The 20,382-nt window shown below is 44.8% G+C and overlaps 1 protein-coding gene across 1 annotated transcript in view; it reads right to left on the reverse strand.

Moving 5' to 3' along the window:
- Positions 1–8,255: 8,255 nt before the first annotated feature.
- drd2a (dopamine receptor D2a) overlaps positions 8,256–20,382 on the reverse strand; it is a 44,081-nt gene continuing 31,954 nt past the window's right edge. The window contains exons 3-8 of the mRNA XM_053872727.1: positions 18,336–18,445; positions 15,025–15,161; positions 13,841–14,049; positions 11,531–11,617; positions 11,036–11,411; positions 8,256–9,949 (exon numbers count right to left, since the gene is read on the reverse strand). Of these exons, the coding sequence (XP_053728702.1) occupies positions 9,753–9,949; positions 11,036–11,411; positions 11,531–11,617; positions 13,841–14,049; positions 15,025–15,161; positions 18,336–18,445 (1,116 nt within the window). The 3' untranslated portion in view covers positions 8,256–9,752. The remainder of the gene's footprint in view (positions 9,950–11,035; positions 11,412–11,530; positions 11,618–13,840; positions 14,050–15,024; positions 15,162–18,335; positions 18,446–20,382) is intronic.

The following is a 20,382-nucleotide window of genomic DNA, read 5'->3' on the forward strand; positions in this document are numbered from 1 at the left end:
CAACACATTTTCCAAAAGTGTTACCTTGGAAATATGCCTTTCTTCATGATATCCTCGTGTTCAGATCAGAGGTGGGCAATGTGCGGCCAGGGGGCCACATGCGGCCCTTTGCCTGTATTTATGTGGCCCTCATGAACTCAGAGCAAAACAATGACTTGAACACCTTACGTTAATTCTAAATATCTGTTTTTTTCTGATTTTAATATTGTTTTCCCCATTTTTTGTGTGTCCAATTTACGTGCACTGAGTTATTAATAGTTATATTGAAATCTGAAATGTGATTATTTTATTGAGCAATGCTCTTTTTGCAGTTCTTCATGTCCATAAAATATGAATGAATAAAGTAGCAAAGGGCCTTTGCACTTTCAGATTTCAGTAACCTAACTGAACACTCTCTTGCTTCTGTCTTCTGGCTCCGTGACCCCTCACAAGAAGTAGGGGACCAACTTTTTTATCGACTTGTGGTTGCTAATAAACCTTTATTGGGTCCATTATCCACACATACGGCAGCACGGTGCAACAATGGTTAGCACTGCTGCCTCTCGGGAAGAAGTTTCACAGGGACTGAACCCTCTCTGGGTCTCCCTGTGGGTACTCAGGTTTCCTCCCACAGCCTCAAGACTCACGGTGTGTGTGTGTGTGTGATAAATACAAAGCAGCAGTTGCTCAAATCAATATGTTGGTCAGTGCCTGATGACAGCAAAATTGAAATTGCTAGTTCACTTATTGATATTAATATTATAAGAATTTCTTTGGCAACAGCTTCCAACTTGTGCGACTGCAACTCGGCTGTGACGTCCTTCTCACCTTCAACTTTTGAGGTAAATGGAAGGCACCAGAGAAGGCCGTCCACATGTGTCTCCTTCCATCTGTCTGGCCAGTTTATTTATAACATGATGTGAAGTTACGCCATTGGACATCCTGCATCACACCAGGTCATTGCCAGTGAACCATGACAAGACCCCACGCTGAAGCATTCCTCCAGCATGCTGCTGTAAATCCCCCTGTAGGCTTTTATGGCATCAGTAAATGGGGTTTTCCTCTTAGCAATTTCAACCCACATGACCACACTCCTTTTTGGTGACTGCATTACACAAGAGTGGACAGAATAAAGGCAGTTAAAATGGCAACCAAACAGTTGGTTTTTTTTGTTTGTTTTAGTAGCAATAGCATAATGGAAAAACACATTTCTCTATCAGGAAAAGAATATATACACTCAGTTTTCCATTCACTATAGACGGACACACGAGTCCTTGCGTCCACTTCACTACTGGACTTTCCCTTGAAATAAATGAGCAAAGCTGACCAACACTGAAGACACTCTTGGTAGAGACCAGAATCCAAGTCCTTCATTTTAGAGCTTGTAAAGAGAGAAAAAGATCACGCAGCATGAGGCTCTTTTGTCGCTTGCAGAGGTGGGTCACCCGTCCATTGGTGGTGCAGCGTTTCTTATTATCTGATGACATTGTCTCAAACATCTGGTTCTGGTCTCGCTCCCTCCAGCGCCGCTGGGCAGTAATTGAGGCATCATTGTACGCTGGAAGCTTTGATCGACCGTTCAGCAAACACTTTAATCTCTCAGCACCAGCGCCCGCACGTCCACGCTCCCAGTCCCGTCCTTGTCAATCTCAGTCCCATTTTAATACCACATCTGAAATGACACTCATGCAACACATCGCCCTTGATGCCTCGTTTTACACGCCGCGGCATTGATCCTGCGGTCAGAACTATCAAAAGACTGCCTTCGATAACAAAGCACGTGGCTGTCAGGAGTGCATGAAGGGAGAACGTCCAGCGAGAAACACAAGGTCTCCGAGGGCAGAAGCATCTTCCTGTCTTCTCTCGCCGCTTCAATCGTCGGCGCGTGTTTTGTCTTGTCACCTTTGTGCACTCGCTGGCTAAGCTCAGCTTGGTGACAGGCTCGTCCAAAAATACTCCCCGAGGTTGACGGAGAGCAGTAGCGAGGCTGTCAGTGTGGGATGTTGGAGCAGCAAGGAGACTCCTAATGAACTGAGTCACGATAGCGGTCCTGAATTATTAAAATGCTCTTCTTCCCAGGCGCCGCCTTCTCAAGTGGGATTGCCGCGGGACCGCCAGCTACCGAGGACCTCAGAGGCAAGACAAAGCGCCACGATATGGTGACACTTTATGAATACGTTACCACTTTCTCCGATTAAAAGTCAAACAAGATCGAGACACACGTTGAAGAGACGGCCCCGTTTGATGTGGTCCCGGAATTACGAGTCCAGCCGCCCATCATTCTCTTCAAGTTGTCTATTGCGGAGTGACAGGATGTATCAAAGTCGCTCGACACCAGCTGTAAATCTAAGGTTGATGGAAGCTATAATGTTTCAGTTATGGATTTGTTTTTGCCATGTAACACACTGAAGGTGATCGTACAAGACTTAAAGAAGCTCCATGTGACGGAGCCGCTCCGACAGTCTGTCCCTGAGAGCTTCCTGCGAGAGAACTTCTATTTTACCCTCCACAATTCCAAAACTGGTCCGGTGAGCGGTCACTAAACTTAATTCAAACTGTTCTGCTGGCATAACAGCGGGTGCACGCTCCGACTTCCCTGGCTCATAGCAGTTCTGCCGCTGGGTTTGTGTCACGCATCTTAAAATTGTGCTTTAATTTGGGGCATTTTATTGGAGAAATGGCCTCATAAAAATAAATTCATTGACATGGTACACTGTCTAACTTAAATGAGAGGACAGAAACAACGTTTATTGTAAAATAGAATTTGATGCCCTGCGATTCGTCCAGGGGAGGGGATTTGTATGGTATCAAACAATACAAAATGGCCTCCTGATATAGGCGGAGGCCATTTTGGTGGCTGAGTGTTGTTGGTGGCTGAGAAAGCAGAAACCCGTGAATTGGAGCTGTTTCTTTTTCTATTTTTTGGAAAGCTGAAGTGGTTGTTTTTGTGTGAAACGTCCAGTTTTTCATGTACATTTTGTAACTCGCGCTCTTTGCTGCATTTTTTCACTTTTTTGTAAATAGCCACCGAGTTCACTGCACTTGCAGGAGAAGACCACAATCAACTGCACCTTTTTCTGAATTTCTTTTTTGACTGTGGCATCATTGTTTGTAGCGTGGACAAGAACCCTGCGACACTCCAACATAAAACCCGCTGGAATCATTGCTGTCTTGGACATTGTAAGTCACTAGCATACGCACGGCAGTTTCTCTGCGAGGCTGTCGCCCGATCCTTCATGACACAACATGCTTTTGCTGGGGCTCTCTGATCTGTTTACCTCAATATCTACTTGTGTCCAGTCTGAAGCATGAGTTGGCATCCTGCTCTTTAATTACGCAGCACACCTGCGGCGCCAGCACAGCTGCGGCACATGATGAAGTGTGTCCTCCTGTCGTTCCAGGGCCTTCAAACATGATCAGCGTTAGCATCAGGCTGATGAGCCTGAATGATATCACTTCCACCCTCCTGCAGTGGTGGGTCTCTTCAGCCCCGTCGTGTTTCCTGTCTCATGACTTTTACCACAGCGACTAAAGGCTTTTTTCAAATAATTCCACCGCATTGGTCACTTCCATCAGAGAGATACTGCTACGACCGACGAGCGGAGCGGGACCAAAGCGCCGTGATGAGGAACTCACTGGAGGCAAGATGCGGAGAGAGTGGAATATTTTATATTATACAACACTGAAAATCCTAAACAGACAGTGTCACCGAACCGAACTTAAATCTTTAAACAGAGAGACAAAACACAATGAACTTCAATAACAAAATCACAAACACAGTTGTCAAAACAAACTCATGGAGGAGAGGAAATACAGGATAAGAACAAACCAAGAAACAGAGGAAGGAACAAAACACTGGCTCAGGCACTAGGAATAATGAAATAAATGAGTCATAGCAAGGACAAATGAGGAGAGCAAATATATCAAGGAACGAATGGAGTCGATCTTGCATTGTAGCTGGAGTCCAGGTGCTTAAGAGCTCTTGACAATGATTAGAAGATAAACTCCAGCCGTGTGCCATTAACCAAGAGGAAAGGGAGAAACACAAAATGGAAGATACAGAACTAAAATAAAAGAGAATCATCTCAGAACAACAGGTCATTCCCTAGCAATTCAGTACATTCGGCTCAAGATAACACAGCGCTAATGAAAGCTCTGGTGGTGGAGGTATTATTAGGAGGGTCTGTGTGAACACGGACCCCACAGAGCAGTGGCCTGCAAATTGACTGGCCAAGTGTGAAACACAATCGTAACTGCTCCCTGCCTCAGTGTGTCTGGCGCCCTCTGCCACGTTAGCTTGGGGGGTGTGGTCACTCTTTCATGTTAATGCCTGTCTTCCTTCCTTTCTCTCTTTGAGGGAAGGTTCCAATTCCACTGTGTTTGAACATTTGGGAATCCAGTGGCTGCTCAGTTCCACGAGGTAAGCCTCACACATGGAACTGTGCCTCCCTCTTGAACTCTTCGCTGCGCTGGTTGACTTCCTGCGTCGCTCCTCTGACCTGGATTTCCACTTCATTGGCCATTACTCATCTGAGCTGTCTGCCGGACCCCCATCAAATCCCTTTCCCCTTGTCTGTTTGGGGTTTATAGTCTTGATTGTTAACGCTCACCTTGCCTCCTCGGCGGGTCAAGAATAGACGCCGCCGACGCGCTCTGTTGCCGACGCAGTCTTTTGATCCCTTGATCCCGTCCACGATGTGTCACAGCGCTCACTCATCCTGACTGTCACAAATCAATACACTGAAAGATGTTGACCGACCAGAGAGCTGCCAATGCGCTTTAATACTCAGCAAATTGATTCCAAAGACTCGTGACCCTCAAACTGCAGGTATAGCTCTGACCTCCTTATGGTGAGTTCAAAGGTCTGAGAATGAGCTCCACAGTTTGGTTGAGCCGGCAGCTAAAAGGCGAACACAACACGAGCGAGGGAGCGCAGCATGGGAAGGAAAACCACAGTAAATGTGGGGGGTCCACCTGAGACATGTAGCGAAGCAGAGTGCAGCTCTTCGGAGATAAAAAAAAAAATAAATAAATAAATGTTTCCGCTCATGAGTCTTGAGTTTTCTGCTTCATTTGTACCATGTGTCTTCACTGAATTGGAGGAAATTCTCAGAGCTACTTATCTCATTCCTGAGTGGTTTGAACTGGTCCTTTCACAACAATAGAACACTTCCATTAAATGTACGGTAATTAAACTTTAGCCACCACTCTAGGCATAAATACACCCATCCATCCTCAGTGAGCCAGCGCTGAGTCCTGGTCAGGGTTGCGGGCAGTGCAGGAGACTATCCCAGCGGTCACTGGGCGAGAGGCGGGAATACACCCTGGACAGGTGGCACACACCATTCACACACACACAGTTCTGTATTTCTCATTGACAGCCTCCCCCCCTAAAGCTAACCACCCAAAACATGAACCATGACTCGGAACCAAATGTAATTATAATGACCCAGTTATTTTCAAGTCTTCATCCTGAAATTGAGGCCTAACCTTGCGGGGTCCAGCCAAATGTCCCCACAAAGTCATACGGTCCTCACAAGGTCAGTGTTTTGCCAAGAATTGGTCCCCACAAAGTAGGATAAACAAGCAAACACACACACAGGTGTATCTATACAAACGCCTTAAAGCTTTATATATACATACATACATAACCCCTGTATACATATATATATATATATATATATATATATATATATAGCTGCACTATAAGCCGCTACTTTTTCTCACAGTCTGACCCTGCGGCTTATACAACTAATATATGGATTTTAGCAGGCTAAAGAGCGTCACGCTACCAAAATATTGAGGCTCTTCACATCAAACCCATGACATCACAGACGTGTTACTGACCTTAAAGCACTCAAACTGCGCCATTTTCGGCCGCATGCTGGGGGCTGTGGTGTCGGAACTTGGGACACGTGGCCGAAAACAGCGCATTTTGAGCAGTTCAGAACATTGCCCAGGTTGTTTCATGAGTCAGTCTCCATGCTGGAGCCTGTTTACAGTATATATATATATATGCACACAACTTATATAGTACTACAAAACTTGTAAAAATGTACTTCTACCTTTAAATGTGGTGATGAGGTTGCGCTGACTTTATTTATTCGCAGACAAATGACTTTATCGATTCGCAGACAAATCCACACCCTTCACACGTAAAACCTGTTTTTTTGCAAATGTTCTGTGAAATTTTTATTTATTTTTATCTAATGTTCCCAGTCCAACATCATAGTTTATTTTCACTATTAAAATTCAAATAAGAATAAGAAGTGGATGGAAGAGCCGGAGTTGCTGCTGTGTCGGGGAGCATTGTGTCCCCAACCTCCGACTATATCCGCTGGGCATCTGACTGTGGCCCGTCTGAGAAGGAAGTGGATGAACTTGAGAAATACGAGACAAGAAAGTCAGATTCAGTTCATTCACTAACTCTGATAATTGTGAAAAATGTATTTGGATCAGTAGATCAGTACGATTTCGTGATATATATCGTATATATATATATATATATATATATATTTACACAGTATATGTACTACAGGCTTTAAAATGCCCAGGAGACATTGGCTGTAATTCATTGCAACAACGCTCCCAGGAAACAGCATCATACATTGATGCAGTTCCATGTTGTTAATGAGCGCTGCGGATAATTATAATGATTTAAAGTCTTTTACGTTGACAGAAATGGTGCAACGATTCACTGGAAGTGCAACATGATTGGTGCTGGTCAGGAACAATAGCGTGGAGGATAACCTCCCCAGGGATTTGATGATTCTATGGAATTCCATAAGTCCATCCTTCAAGCCCGACAGAAAGAAAAGTCTATATTGGGCCTGTGGGTCTGTGTCAGTGAGCAGCCTGAATAGCAGAGTCAGTGGCAGACGTGGGCTGCGATTTGCTTATTAATTCGTAAAAAGCCTCTTTGGTTGGAGGCGCTCATTCATCTTATCATATTAATATTTGCTGGAACGTTATGAATGGTCTTCTCCCCGTGGCTGAGCACTGCCACAGCGACAGCTGTCCAAGGAGTATCCAAGTGTATTGAGCTGTGTCACCCAGTATCACGCATCCGTCTTCTGTGGCCTGAAGGAGCTCGGCCAAACTCACGCAACAGTCCCAACACGGATGTCTACTGCCGCAGGAAAACACATCCCCATGTCTATTACGCCATTTGAACTCTGCTCCCCCGAACCTTGGTGATGGAAACATGACGATTATAAGTCGTTTTAATGCACATTTATTTCCATTTTAGCACATTCATTTTCATCAACAACCGCTGCTCCACCAATCCTCTGGACAAATTCACTATTGAAATGGTTCAATTGTGGCTCGACGGCAACTTCATCTGTCATGAATACAAGACGAAATGAAGCTGGTTTCTTTTGTCACTTGTGCCTCTTTTGTACATCCTTCACCATTCATAAACCCAGAGGGCGAATACGTTTCTTTACGTCTCCGCACAGTTTTGGGTTTTATTTTTTACATGACTTTTCCGTCACTTTAGTTTTATCGTCTTTAATGACACTTTCTGTCATATATATATGTATATGTACTTGTTGTTCTGCAGGTATTTCCGTCCAACCTGTTTGCGAGTGTTTGTCAACATTGCGCCTGAACACTCACCAGCCTGGTCTGTTCTTCCGCTACAATTTAATTGCATTTTTATACGTGTACGAAAAGTGACACCTGAGTTTGGCAGTGATAAATGGCCTGTGGTTTATCAGACGGGTTTTTGTGCATCCGTCAAAACAAAGTCAGCACATGCACTACGTTTGTGCAATATCCTACCAGCCACTGAAAATGGCTTCTCATTATTGGAAACATGTCAATACATGTAATGAAAGCTGGGGCAGGCGGCCAAACTATACCTGATAAAGTGTTGGCTAAACAGCAGCAGAAACAGAGGCGTGTTGCTGTATGGGCACAGAATCTCGTGGTTTTGATCTACAGTGAAGGGACCTGCACCTTGGAAGGTGTTTTGTCATGTTATTCATGAGGTGCTGAGGGAGGTGACGGGGGAACTGGCGCATATGTGAATGTGATATATCAGGTCATGTTCCTGTTAGACTGGATGGGAGTGATGGGCTGATGAGGCTTCATGAAACAGTGTCCCCATTTTCTGAGCCCACTAGATGGTGCTGTCTGCTCAGAAATGTTAGGATTGTAACAACCATTTCAATGAAACTTCACTTTCATTTTCATTTTAAACCAACAGTGCCACCTACTGAGCTCTAAAAATAAGGACACTGTTTCATGAAGCCTCATCGACCCATCACTGCTGGACAGCCACTGTCCTCTTTCACTGGTGAGGGAGTTTTTCAATCGAGTTAAGATCTGATCTGGTGCTGTATGGACTGCAGCTGCAGCCGATGAGAGCGAAGGCCGGAATCTGACTTGAGGCAACTCTTGGAATGGACCAGTGGAGTTGTTGAGTACTCCAATTTCCTCCCACAGTCCACTGGTGTGAGTGTGTGCATGAATGCTTCATGTGGCCTTAAACAGCCACCTCAAACACTGATATCCATTCGGGAATAAGCAGACAAAAATAAATGTCGGATCATATCTCTGCTTTTTGTAGATGATGTTCCACTGTACAAAGACTCCTACCGTCCACAATGAACTTGGGGAAGCTGGGATACGCTGGTCCCAATCCGACACCGTGGACCTTCACCTGTTATGGCCATTTCAGGTTCGGAATAAGAGTTTACACAGGAGTTCAGTCTCTTTTAAGAGTGACGGATGGTGAGTGTGGTGGAGTGTGGCAGCCATTGTGGTTTGTAGTGAGACAGTCAGTCTCCATTCTTGTTCTCCAGCTGAGGTGCTGCTGGCATCTGGATCTGGGCAGGTACCAGTGACCGATGGGAAGCAGGAAACGATGGCTGAGGAGAGCGTGGAGTTGACTTGAGGGGGAAAGATTACCCTTCTAACCTGCACCTGAGATTTCCGTGTTTTGGGGCTCCATTTGTGACGGGGACCTTGACACGTCTGGGTTACCTTTAGACCGTAGCTGAGCTTAAAGATGTTACGAGCTGAACACAGGCTTGGAGCAGCGGCCGAAGACACATCACTCTCGTTCATATGGCACTTGAAAGTGTCTCAGAACTTTATTTGACAACATTTTGTCATTTTTTGCTAAACATCCATTTCATGAGAAGTCAAGTAAAGGAGCCGTGTAGCATGCATAACACCTAGATCGCAGGCATATAGTCACATTTAATGTGTGGTTCAAAAAGTATGTACAGGAAACAATGAGGAGGGGAAAAACAAATCCAACATATTTCATTTATAAAATTGCAAATAGGTGGATCTTGGCATGGCCACATCAGACAGCAAGAACCACAAGTCTCTTCCCAGCACTGACTCGCGTTCCCAGTCGTGATTCATAACACTGCAGTGGACATTGACTTGATATTCATAAAGATTTGAGCATCAAATTCCATCTTCATAACGAAAACTCACACACAATAAATAGCATTTTGCGACTTGTACCTGTGTGATATACACAAATGGCTCTGTAATTGACAAGCACGATGGTTTTAGAGGACGATAATACATTTTTCTTCTCCCGGGATACGAGTCATTGTTACAGACATTTCTTGTTTTACATTCAGTGATTTGGGAGAGCACGACTCCACCATCGATTTCACGTGAAGAGCGAAGATGTCTTTCCGTTGACAGTCATAGAAAGAATGTTTGGTTTTGCCCCCCCGCGCTTTGTTTTCCCGTACATGAGGTATTTGCCATAGAAGACCCTTTTGAACTCCAGCTTCCTCCCACTAGCAGTGCAAAATCTTCATGAATGCCTTCCGGAATTCCACGTTAAAGGTCGTGTATATGATGGGGTTCACAGCACTGTTCACGTAGCCCAGCCAAGTAAAAGCGTTGTAGATCTCAGCAGTGATCTTGCATCTTGTGCAGTGGGTGTTCAAGATGTGTGTGATGAAGAATGGCAACCAGCATATGATGAACACACCTGGGGAGCAAAGAACACAAGGAATGCTTACTTCCAAGGACCAAAATAAATGATTAAAATTAAATAAATAAACATTGAAGCATGAAACGCCTAGTTGTGTACGGAATACCACGAGTGCCAAAATTCAGAAAAATGCAGAAAAATAGACAAAAATAACATTTATCCACCTTGTGAGTGCCAGCCTCCACACCGCAAAGGTGGTTTTGTTTTTCCAGCGATTCAGTGATAATAGCTCCGACCACTGGGCTTTGGGTTGAGATTTTTGCTTGCCACGCTCCCATTAAATATTCCCTGATCCTTTAAAACAGACACTGGCGAGTTAAATTCCACTTGTCATCAGAGCTCTGAAGGTGGATTCTTTTTAGGAGGGGGAAACCCATCTTTATACAATGCATTGATGGTCCCCTACTGTGGTTCAGGAGTCCCAAGTCTTCACTGTACAAGGTGACTGAAAAGCTGTACTTTAAATTTGCTATGGACTTTAGTTCTTGTGGGATGAAGACATCACTTCTTGTATTTCATGTTCTTCCAAAGTCTCTGGTTTGGTCCAGTAGACTTGTTCCTTGAACCGACTGGAATATTGAAGATTTAATTTATCTGCAAGGTTACCCAGAAGACGGGTGGGTCATTATGGTCTGCACGAGTGGCTGGCTGGGAGTGACTTCTTTCTTCACATGTCCAATAGAAACCTCACTCTAAAGGCTCCCCTCCCTTATCCACTCATTGGGTAACAAATATCATTAACAAATACTTTGAAATTAGGGAGTTGTTTTTCAATCTCCCGACATGTTTTGTGGACAAAAATAGACACGTGTAAGAAATTATTTGAATTTCTGAAATCCAACACATAGTCTCATAAGTTCCTAAGAAGGCTTTACATGCTAAAATGTCTAGCTGGTGGGAAAAGTCGTTGACCAGACCAGGTCCAGAGAGATGGATCATCAGTTCCAGCTCCGCCCTAAAAGACCTGACCTCCTGTTTTCCTAGTTTACCTTTGGGAATCTAACACAGTTGCAACCCAGTGTTGCACATCCAATCGCAATGGCGTCCATTCATAAATACCCCGAGGTAGACTGGTTCACTCACCAAGAACGATGGCTAACATCTGAGTGGCTTTCTTCTCCTTTTGCTGCGAGATCTTCCTCTTGCTCATGGTTTTCATAGAGGTCTGAGTCTTTCCGTTGGGTAAGGCCTGCGTCTGAAAGACTTTGGTCACCACCGGGGCAGGATCGGCGTGAGGCTCCTTGGAGGGGTCTCCGTTCTGCTCCGCCCTCTGCTCAGGCGGCGAGGACGACGGGCTGGCGTTGGCTCGGTTGGGAACCAACAGCTGGTGGCTTGTCGCCGGGGTGTCATCAAGCGCATACTGCGCCTGCTTCTGCTGCCTATGGCTGGTGCCGCTGTTGTTCACCTCATCCAGCTCCAGATCTTCTCCCACGTCATTGGTGACTTCTTTGATGAAGAGCTGAAAGAGAAACAAATGAGTGTCTCTTATAACACAACAGGAAACAGCATCAAATGGCTCCTTTGAAAGTCACGATACGTTGAAAGTGTATCACGCAGACTACAAAGAGGCAAACGCACCACTTTCTTCTTGTTGACAGGAAAACTCCCATTGGTTTTAACAATCACGGTGCACAGCCTCACGTCCTCCGGGTGAGTGCACTTATCCTGGAATGAGAATGAAGCGGTGTTAGCGCCCCGTGTTGACTGATTTGTCCCAGCGAGGCTCCCTTACATTCATACAGTTCTAATTACTGCTGAAAGCCTGTTACGTCGGCGGAGCAAAGCAGAGGTGAGATGACTTTCCTGCAATAGAAAAGTCATCCTGCACGTAATGGCGTGACTGAAGCGCTGATCATTATTCCGCACCTTAATGATAACCACCGCCATTTGCCAGTGGGTCGCGATGTGTGCAATGACACATCACATAAATGACTTCATACTGAATTAAAGTCACACCCTCCCCAGTCATCGCAGTGAACACACACCAGCCGGAGTGTGTGGTCTTCAGATACCTTCTTATTAACTGCACTGGCTGTGCATGGGAGTGATAAATACTATGATCAAAGAAGAGTTATCAACCAAATATTTCATGTACTACTTCATACTACTGCTTATTCCCTCACTGAGATTGCAGGGAGCCAGTCCCAGCTGCCTGGGGTCAGAGGCAGGGGATACCCTGAGCCCTGATCACTGGGCACGCACAAACTAAGATGGTGGGCTGATGAGGCTTCATGAAACACTATGCCCATTTCAAGAGCCCACTAGATGGCGCTCTCTCTCTCCTCAAAAATCTTTGGGTCTGAAACCTGCTCCTCGTTTTTAAACCAACAGCTCCACCTACTGAGCTATAAAAATAGGGACACTGTTTCATGAAGCCTCATTTGCCCATCACGACAAACTGTCATTCATTTAAGGCCCATTTAAGCTCCCTTTTCACTGAATGGTGTCAGTATAGAGTGAAAAGTTTATGACAAAGACAAACTCCGGACGGACGCAGTGAGGCTGTTAAATATACCCTGACTGGAGGACGGAGGATTTCCGCCATTGTTGGCTCCGCCCCTCGCTAGAAGCAAACATGCAACCTTCCAGCAGAGTCGGTGACTTATAATCACGTTACGAAAACATGGAAATTGAATTAGAAATTAAATGATTTTGTTTGGCTCATGTGCCCCTCATGAATATGCGTCTTGCATAAACTAGGGGTGTCAGCTCGATCACACAAGAGGTCACAATGCCACTGTGGCCCAAAATGTATAATCTCTACTTGTGTGCAATGATGCCTCTACAATGGCAAAATGTCAATACTCCAATCTTGAAGAAGCACAATTTTGATAGCCATTAGCGGAGATATGTTTTTTTTCTATTTACATCTTTGATGTTTAGACATCTTTTAGTGTTGCAGCTGTCGAATTTCCCCACCGTGGGACAAATGAAAGCTATTCAATCGAATCATATTTCAATCTCACGCAGGTATCATGAACTAGTGTCCTAATATTCATAAGCCCCTAGATGGCACTGTCTGCTATATAAGCTTTCGCAATGAACAAGCATTTCATAAAAAACCCTGCCCACCAACCGATCACAACCCCTGAGCCTCATGTAGTGATGGGCAGATGAGGCTTCATGAAACAGTGTCCCTATTTTTAGAGCTCGGTAAGTGGCACTGTTGGTTTAAAAATGAGATGAGGTTTCATTGAAATTGTTCAAATCCAAAGATTTTTGAGGAGAGTGCACCATCTAGTGGGCTCTGAAAATGGGGACACTGTTTCATGAAGCCTCATAGGCCTCATGACAGGACCAGGCAGACCCGATAAGGCCCCCAGGCCTCGAGTTTGACCCATGCATTAGAAGATTGACAGGGATCAGGGATTGATTCCAGGTTAAATAACGATGTTGCGAATAGGTGTTCCAATTCAAAATTTCAGAATCAATGAAGCCACTGAGGGTCTGGTTACACACCATGACTGTGAGCCAGTGTGGAAGGTCAGTGAGGGGCCACTGTGATCAGCGTTGTGTGACTTTTGACACAAATATGCGCCATTAAATGTATCTGCTCAATGTTCTGCAGAGATGCATTTAAATGTGGAGGCACTTGAAATCCCAGAGGCGCCTCGCTCTCTCCACCCTTCTGACTCGGCTGCATTTCATTTTCATTCGCAGAAATCAATCCTCGACATGTCAGTACAGTATATTGTTACACAACCCGATGCCTGTCCATGAAGCTGTCGGCTGTAATTGGGTTGGGAACAGCATTGATTGTATTTTACGAGGGTAACTGAGCCCAAAGGGCAAAAGCCGTTTCTATTCATTCATTTATTGTTTTTCTTTTCCCACAAAAATGGAGAAAGAGGTATAAATCTGAGTAAAACAAGCGGCATAAAACCTTACCTTCAGCGAAATGGGCAAATCTGGTGGGGCAGCCTGGCACACGCGCTGCTTCGGTTTTGTGTTGACGCGTTTCCTGCGCTTCCTCAAGACCACGTAAATTTGCACGTAAACCAGGAGGGTGATAATGAAGGGAAGGTAGAAGGACACGATGGAAGAGTACACCACAAAGGTGGGGTTGGCGATCACACACAGAGACGCATCACGAGTGGCTTGAAACACACGCACAAGAAAGAGAAGAGAAATACAAACGTTAGGTTGCAATGTAAGTCAGCAAACGGACTTGGAGCTGCAATATGAAGTGACGGTTAGATTCCAAATGGGAGATTTCACTCACTGCATCTGCAGGCTACTCACACGACCACTATTCTCTATTGCTTATTCCCTTCCACCTTATTTGACCTTCTGTCTGTTCGACTCGAGGATGACTCTCCACCAAAGTGAGAGATCATATCACCCCAGTTTGCCTGCTCAGATGGATTTTTCGTTCAAGATTTCAGAGGTTCATTTTGGACGTCTGCTTTGCTCTGCTTTTAAATCCTGTGAGGCTTCTCCTGTGAATCAAGATCTTTGACTCATTATTACTTCTATCACCCTCACCCACTAATCTCCCCCCCAGCAATGGGGATGGGTTGGAAGAAGAACTGTTGTCAGACCTTTGAATCCATCTGGGTTTGCCACATTTAGGCTTTTTTGTCTGAGTCCGAAACAATACTGACATTGGCCATTGGGTCCACCACACTTACTAAGCGGACATACTCACCTAAAGGAAAAGACTGAAACAGTACTGACTATGTTGGTGCCGTGTTTTATGTACATATAAATAATTCACGATACATATTTATTGTTCTGTTCAATGTGTCATTCATGAGGGCTCAATAAATGCAGTATTTTACTCCTTATTATTGCCAGGCTCAAATGATTTTGGGAAACTGGTCTGTGCTGTGTCTTCATCTTTCACATCACTGAACATCAATGCAGTCAGATTCATGAGCTGTGTGAGCAACAAGTTGATGCCTCCTATGAATTGTTGCTGTATGTTCAATATCCCCTTTGAGTGAAGCAGAATGAGCAGATTAAGCAGCGACTTTCGGGAGAGCAATTGACGTGTCGCTTTCGTGTCGAGGGCGAAATGCTCAGCAGTGGTGCAGATGTTCTTTCACATTCAAAGGCTTCAGTCTCCTCACCTGTGTTGTTCTGGCCAAACAAGAGGGGGCACGATATGGCGAAAGACAGCACCCACACCACTGAGATCATCATCGTGACACGTCTCCTGGAACTGTAGCGAGTGTTGTAGAGCATGGGCATCGCCACTGCTGTGTAGCTGGAGAGGAGGAAACATCACCACCAGTTAGGTCGACAATTCATTTGGTTTCTGGATAGAAGAAGGACCAAAGAGCAGGTTGGACTGATGACGTGACCAGCATTTATACCTGCTTCAATCACAGTGGTGCATTAGTGTCTCTTTCAAGGTCACTGGGATGAGAGCAGCGCTCACCGAGGGCGGCTGACTGCAGGTCAAGTGGTGTTTCTACAAGCGTACACACCTCACCTGAGTCTCTTGGAAGAGAAGGAACTGACTGAATTGTTAGTTGTGATGATGTTCAAAAGCTTGCTACTGTAGTTGGACTTGTGTCAACAACATTACAAAAGAGGACAGGAAATACTTGAATCTGAGCCGCCGCAAATGTCCCCGGACTTGGAGGTATATAACTTAAAGGTCTACATTCACACGGAAAACCTACATTTTCCAGTGCGCTGAGGACTTGAAAGCACCGCGGCCAAACAACTCCAAAAGTTCTTCCCACAAATTCTCCTAGTCAAAAAGAAGCGTAAAACAAAGACGGCTTCATTCATTCATTTTAAATTCTTGATTTATGAATATGTCGGATGGTTCATTGAGTAGAGTCCAGCAGACACGCTCAAGTTCTTTTTTCTCGTCAACAGTACAGTGTTACTGCGTAGTTTCCTGCCGCCAAACCAAGGTGCACTTCAGAGTAGACCTCTTGTCTACATCTTATCATCTAACCTTGCTACATGAGTTGACCTTCATTTTAATGGACCTGCTGTAATTACCAGGAAATGCCCGTCTTTCTATAGAATCTTCGGCATTGATTTGCCATGTAATTGGTTTAGGAGGAGGTAAGACGTAAAGTGGCCCAGGACTTTGAAGAGGAGGATCGCTCTCAGGAAATACCATGAGATCTTTATGTCCCTCCATGGCTGGTGTATGTACTGAGCCAGAGCTGTACCATCATCCCAGTCCTGAAAGAGTCATCCTTCGATGATGCTCATGCACAGGGACCTGAGCCACCTGGGGCCACGGGTGACAATGGGAGGAAACTGGAGTGCACAGCCAATTTATCAAAACAACACGCACATTGGAGCATGTTTCTTCATAAAGTCAATGTATGTATATATCTGATTTAAACAAGTTTTGCATCATTTTTTACACTTTCCAAAGGTATATTTATCATATTATATGATATTATATTACATTATACTATCTTCTTCTTCCTCCTTCGGCTTCTCCCTTCAGAGGTGGCCACAGCGGATCATCCTCCTCCATCTCACCCTGTCCTCTGCTTCCTCTTCTCTCAAACCTACAAACCTCATGTCCTCCTTCACCACCTCCATCAATCTCCTCTTTGGCCTATTATATCATATTATATTGTTTAATGTCAAAGTGCGGATGACCACGAGTCAGTTCTAAACAGTTTGGAAAAAGAGCCACCCTCAGATCAGAAGCAGAATAAAACACTGAAATGTAACAATGAGCCGCCGAAGTAATGACCCAGATTTCCGTGGCTCAATCTCTGTAAAGGTCATGCCAGTGCTGTGCTGGTTGCTGTGTTGTGCCACTTCACATGGATAAACACACAATTGTGCACACAGTCCTGGTATAATGGACAGCAGAAAACCAAGCGTTGTCCATCCCCACAGAGCTGCGGCTCACTGTCACACTGTAATTACAGAGCGTGTCGGAACACAGTTCCAAGGCGGTCTTGAACTTTCGTCCCGCTCTGGTCGTACCTTGTATGATGTCAACAGATGTCTTGGCTGATCAACGCGGATCTAAACAGCCGTGCCACATGAATTCCATTTAAATGCTAATTTTCCCGGCATTCAGGCAGCAATCGCCTCGAATCTGCACAAACACTAATTTGCAAGATTATTCAACGTCCTTGTGGCGATCACCGTCGTGAGATGAAATTGCAGCCATGTGGAAAACCTGGCAGAAAAATACTGAATAATTCCGAGCAGAATTCCAAGAAAACCACAGTCGGGGAACTGGTATGTGCAGCTCTGGCTCAGGCATGAACAGTAGAGCTCTGCGTTTGGATTAGTCTTACATCATACTGGCCTGAAATAAAAGTCTTTTTTAGAACACTTGAAAAAAACATTGATTCTTTTCCAACTATCAGCTAGCTCAGGAGGTTCTACTCTTCAAACAGACCAAATACATATCACTAGTGACGGGCAAATGAGGCCTCATGAAACAGTGTGTTGCGTTTGGTTCCTGCTTTTACTTTGTCGCGTTTCCTTTTCCTGCTTATGTTCCAGCTTCCCGAGCTACGCGGCTGGCATCCATCAGCTAATAAAGCTTTCCCTTATCTACACCAAGGTGCCAGTTCGTGTTGCCAGATGGTTTCTTTGCGTTCCTATGGTAAACTCCCTTGCGACTCTACTGTCTCCTGCTTTCGGATTTATCTCAATTCTGTGCGTGCTTGATTTTCTTTTCAGACGCCTTCTTAGTTGTGTTCTCCTCGCTCCGTTTTTTTGTTTCTCCCTTTTCTCTATTTTTAGATCATGTATCAGTGTTTTGCTTAATTCACCCTTTCGGTTTCTCCTCGTATTAGTTATTCCTCCTGTTAGCGTATTTGGTTCCACCGCCGAGCGTTACTTGGGCCTCGCGAGTCATTTCCTCAGCCAGGTTTTTTTCATTCGCCTGTTTTCTGTTTCAGGTTTTTCTCTTGCTCCTGTTTGTTGTCCTCGCTCCACCTTTTGGTGCCGACATCCTTGGTTTCTTTGTTCCTGTTTGTCTTTGTGCTTTCATTTATCGTAAATAAACCTTGTTAAATTACTCTTGTTCTCCAGAGTCGTCTGTGAGTCACCAACAATTCAGTGGCTGGGTCTGACTCCAGGGTCTGACAGCCAGGACAGTGTCCTTGTTTTTAGAGCTCAGTAGGTGGCGCTCTTGAGAGGTGACATTTCCTTGAAATGGTTGTTCAAATCTAAAGATTTTTGAGCAGGGGGTGCATCTGGGGGCTGTGAGAATGGGGACACTGTTTCATGAAGCCTCACCAGCCCATCACTATATATCAACAGTCCACCATTAAAATGAAGAGTGACGGTCTTATCCCACGCTGAGACTCATGACTTCAGCTTGTGTGGTCATCCTTATTAAACGTCCCCTGATGTTTTTTTTTTTTTTCTGACGGTAAAGATTGAGCTTCTGTCCAGGCGTGGAGGATGGGGGGAGCAACCTGTGACTCACCGATCAATGCTGATGGCACAGAGATTAAGAATGCTGGCTGTACACATCATCACATCCAGGGTGACGAAGATGTCACAGTGGATCTTGCTGAAGCGCCACTCTCCCACCACCTGCCAGACAAAACACAGGGACAATAACAGGTTGCAGGACACGCTGATAGACGTGAGGCAGATCTGCAGCACACATCACGTCTCCCTGATGCCACGGACGTGACAGGTGAGATGGTATTCATGACATCACAGGTATCAACAAGGCCTGTGGATGGTCAGAACACTGTGAATAGCATTCGGAGTCATTCAAAAAGTGCGGTGCTCTCTTGCTCTCGCTTCTTATATTTAAGCAGTTCGAGCAATGATGCTTCACTCTGCTCCTGTGACCGATGGTGTATTCATTAGATTAGATTAGATTAAAAAGCCAGAGGGGAAATTCAACGTGTCACAGCAGCCAATAACAACAAAGACACTGACACATACCAAAGACATTAAAGATACATAACAAATAACAAAGACGCATCAACAAAAAAAAAAAAAAGACTTCAGCTAACAAACACAAATCAATACCTATAATATATAAACAAATAACTTGACAAAATAAATAAAATATGAGTAAAGATAAGTACATACATAATAAATAGATCATGATAAAATGTATAAATTATAAATTGTATAAATAGAAAATAAATAAACAAATGATCAAAAATCAACAATGGTCCATCAGATTTTACTGTTGTACAACCTGACAAAACAGTAATTCTACTCATATAATAGTGCGCTTTAACTTGACCATGGTACAGTTCCATTGCATGCGTGATAAAACTTGCAAGTGTGTATTTCATTTTTGTAGTTTGGCCTATGCAGGCAACCATTTCCTGCTGCATCTTATGACTCCAGAGTCAAGAGGGGGAGATGCCTGTCCTGGAGTGAAAGACAACGGACGGGCAGAACATCTCCACATAGCTGAAGGACACGAGCACGTCAATGGTTGAACCACAACGTGCACAGCAGCCCACCACATAGTCAGGGCCTGAGTCCGAGGTGTTGATGTCAGCCGCCCTGAAGACTGTTTGAAAGGAAGCTGAAGCTCAGACGCCGCTTGTGTGTGTGTGGCTCCCGCTTCTCGTGTTGGGGATCAATGTCTGTGGGCTGTGATCATCAGTCCAAGCCGACAGCTCAAACTTCTTATCAACAGAGCACAGCGTGTGTAAATCAATGTGTCAATTAAAGCATGAACAGGGCAGGTCGAAGGCCAAACAGGAATAGCAGTTATTGAACTGAAGTGACATCATCAACGCTCTTTCAATCCTCCGTCATTTCAAATGCTCATTGTCGTAGCACAGTTTCGGCCGGGGCATGAATCAGAACATGTTGTTGGCCTGCCAGCCTGGAGTGGGACTTGGAAGACTGCCTCCCAGTGGATATGTTGCAGGCCTTACTAGACGCTAATTCCCCCTCAGATGGCAGGTCATTGAGGAGCGGCATGAGCTTCATCAGATGCTCGTGCATTTTGGAGCCTTTCTACGGTGCAGACAGCACCGCTGCACCCGCGGCTTATGGAGGAACAGACTCTGTTTTCCTTTTTACATTTAGTGGGTGGAATATTCCGCTGGGCTCTGTAGTCTGGAAATTACGGTAAATAAGACGTTGAAGGTTTAAGGCGGGGGTTTTAAACTGAAACATTTTAAACTCACGCCTCAAGGCTCAGGCTCAGATTTGACCTGAACAGTGTATAACTGAGACCCCTTCAACAAGGAAGAGTGGAAACAGAGAGAATATCAGTCTCTAATGTTTGTCACCATGATTCCACCTGAAAGCCCAGACCTGCATCCACTTTCCTCTCTTTCACAATATTTTCAGAAGTTGGGAGCTTCAAGACTGATGACTAACATTTCTGAACCAGTTGAACAGCAAAAGATGTGTCATGAGATCATCAGCTGTCTTCAACTGTTTGGAGCCCACAAGCTTTTCCAGGCCATATACAATGATTCAGTTGCCGTATCTGTCCTGAAGTGTAGCACATACAGTTAGGGAGTCTTTCGAAAGGTCACACA

Source organism: Synchiropus splendidus, chromosome 8, assembly GCF_027744825.2.
Source record: "Synchiropus splendidus isolate RoL2022-P1 chromosome 8, RoL_Sspl_1.0, whole genome shotgun sequence".
In the NCBI taxonomy this organism is placed as follows: domain Eukaryota; kingdom Metazoa; phylum Chordata; class Actinopteri; order Syngnathiformes; family Callionymidae; genus Synchiropus; species Synchiropus splendidus.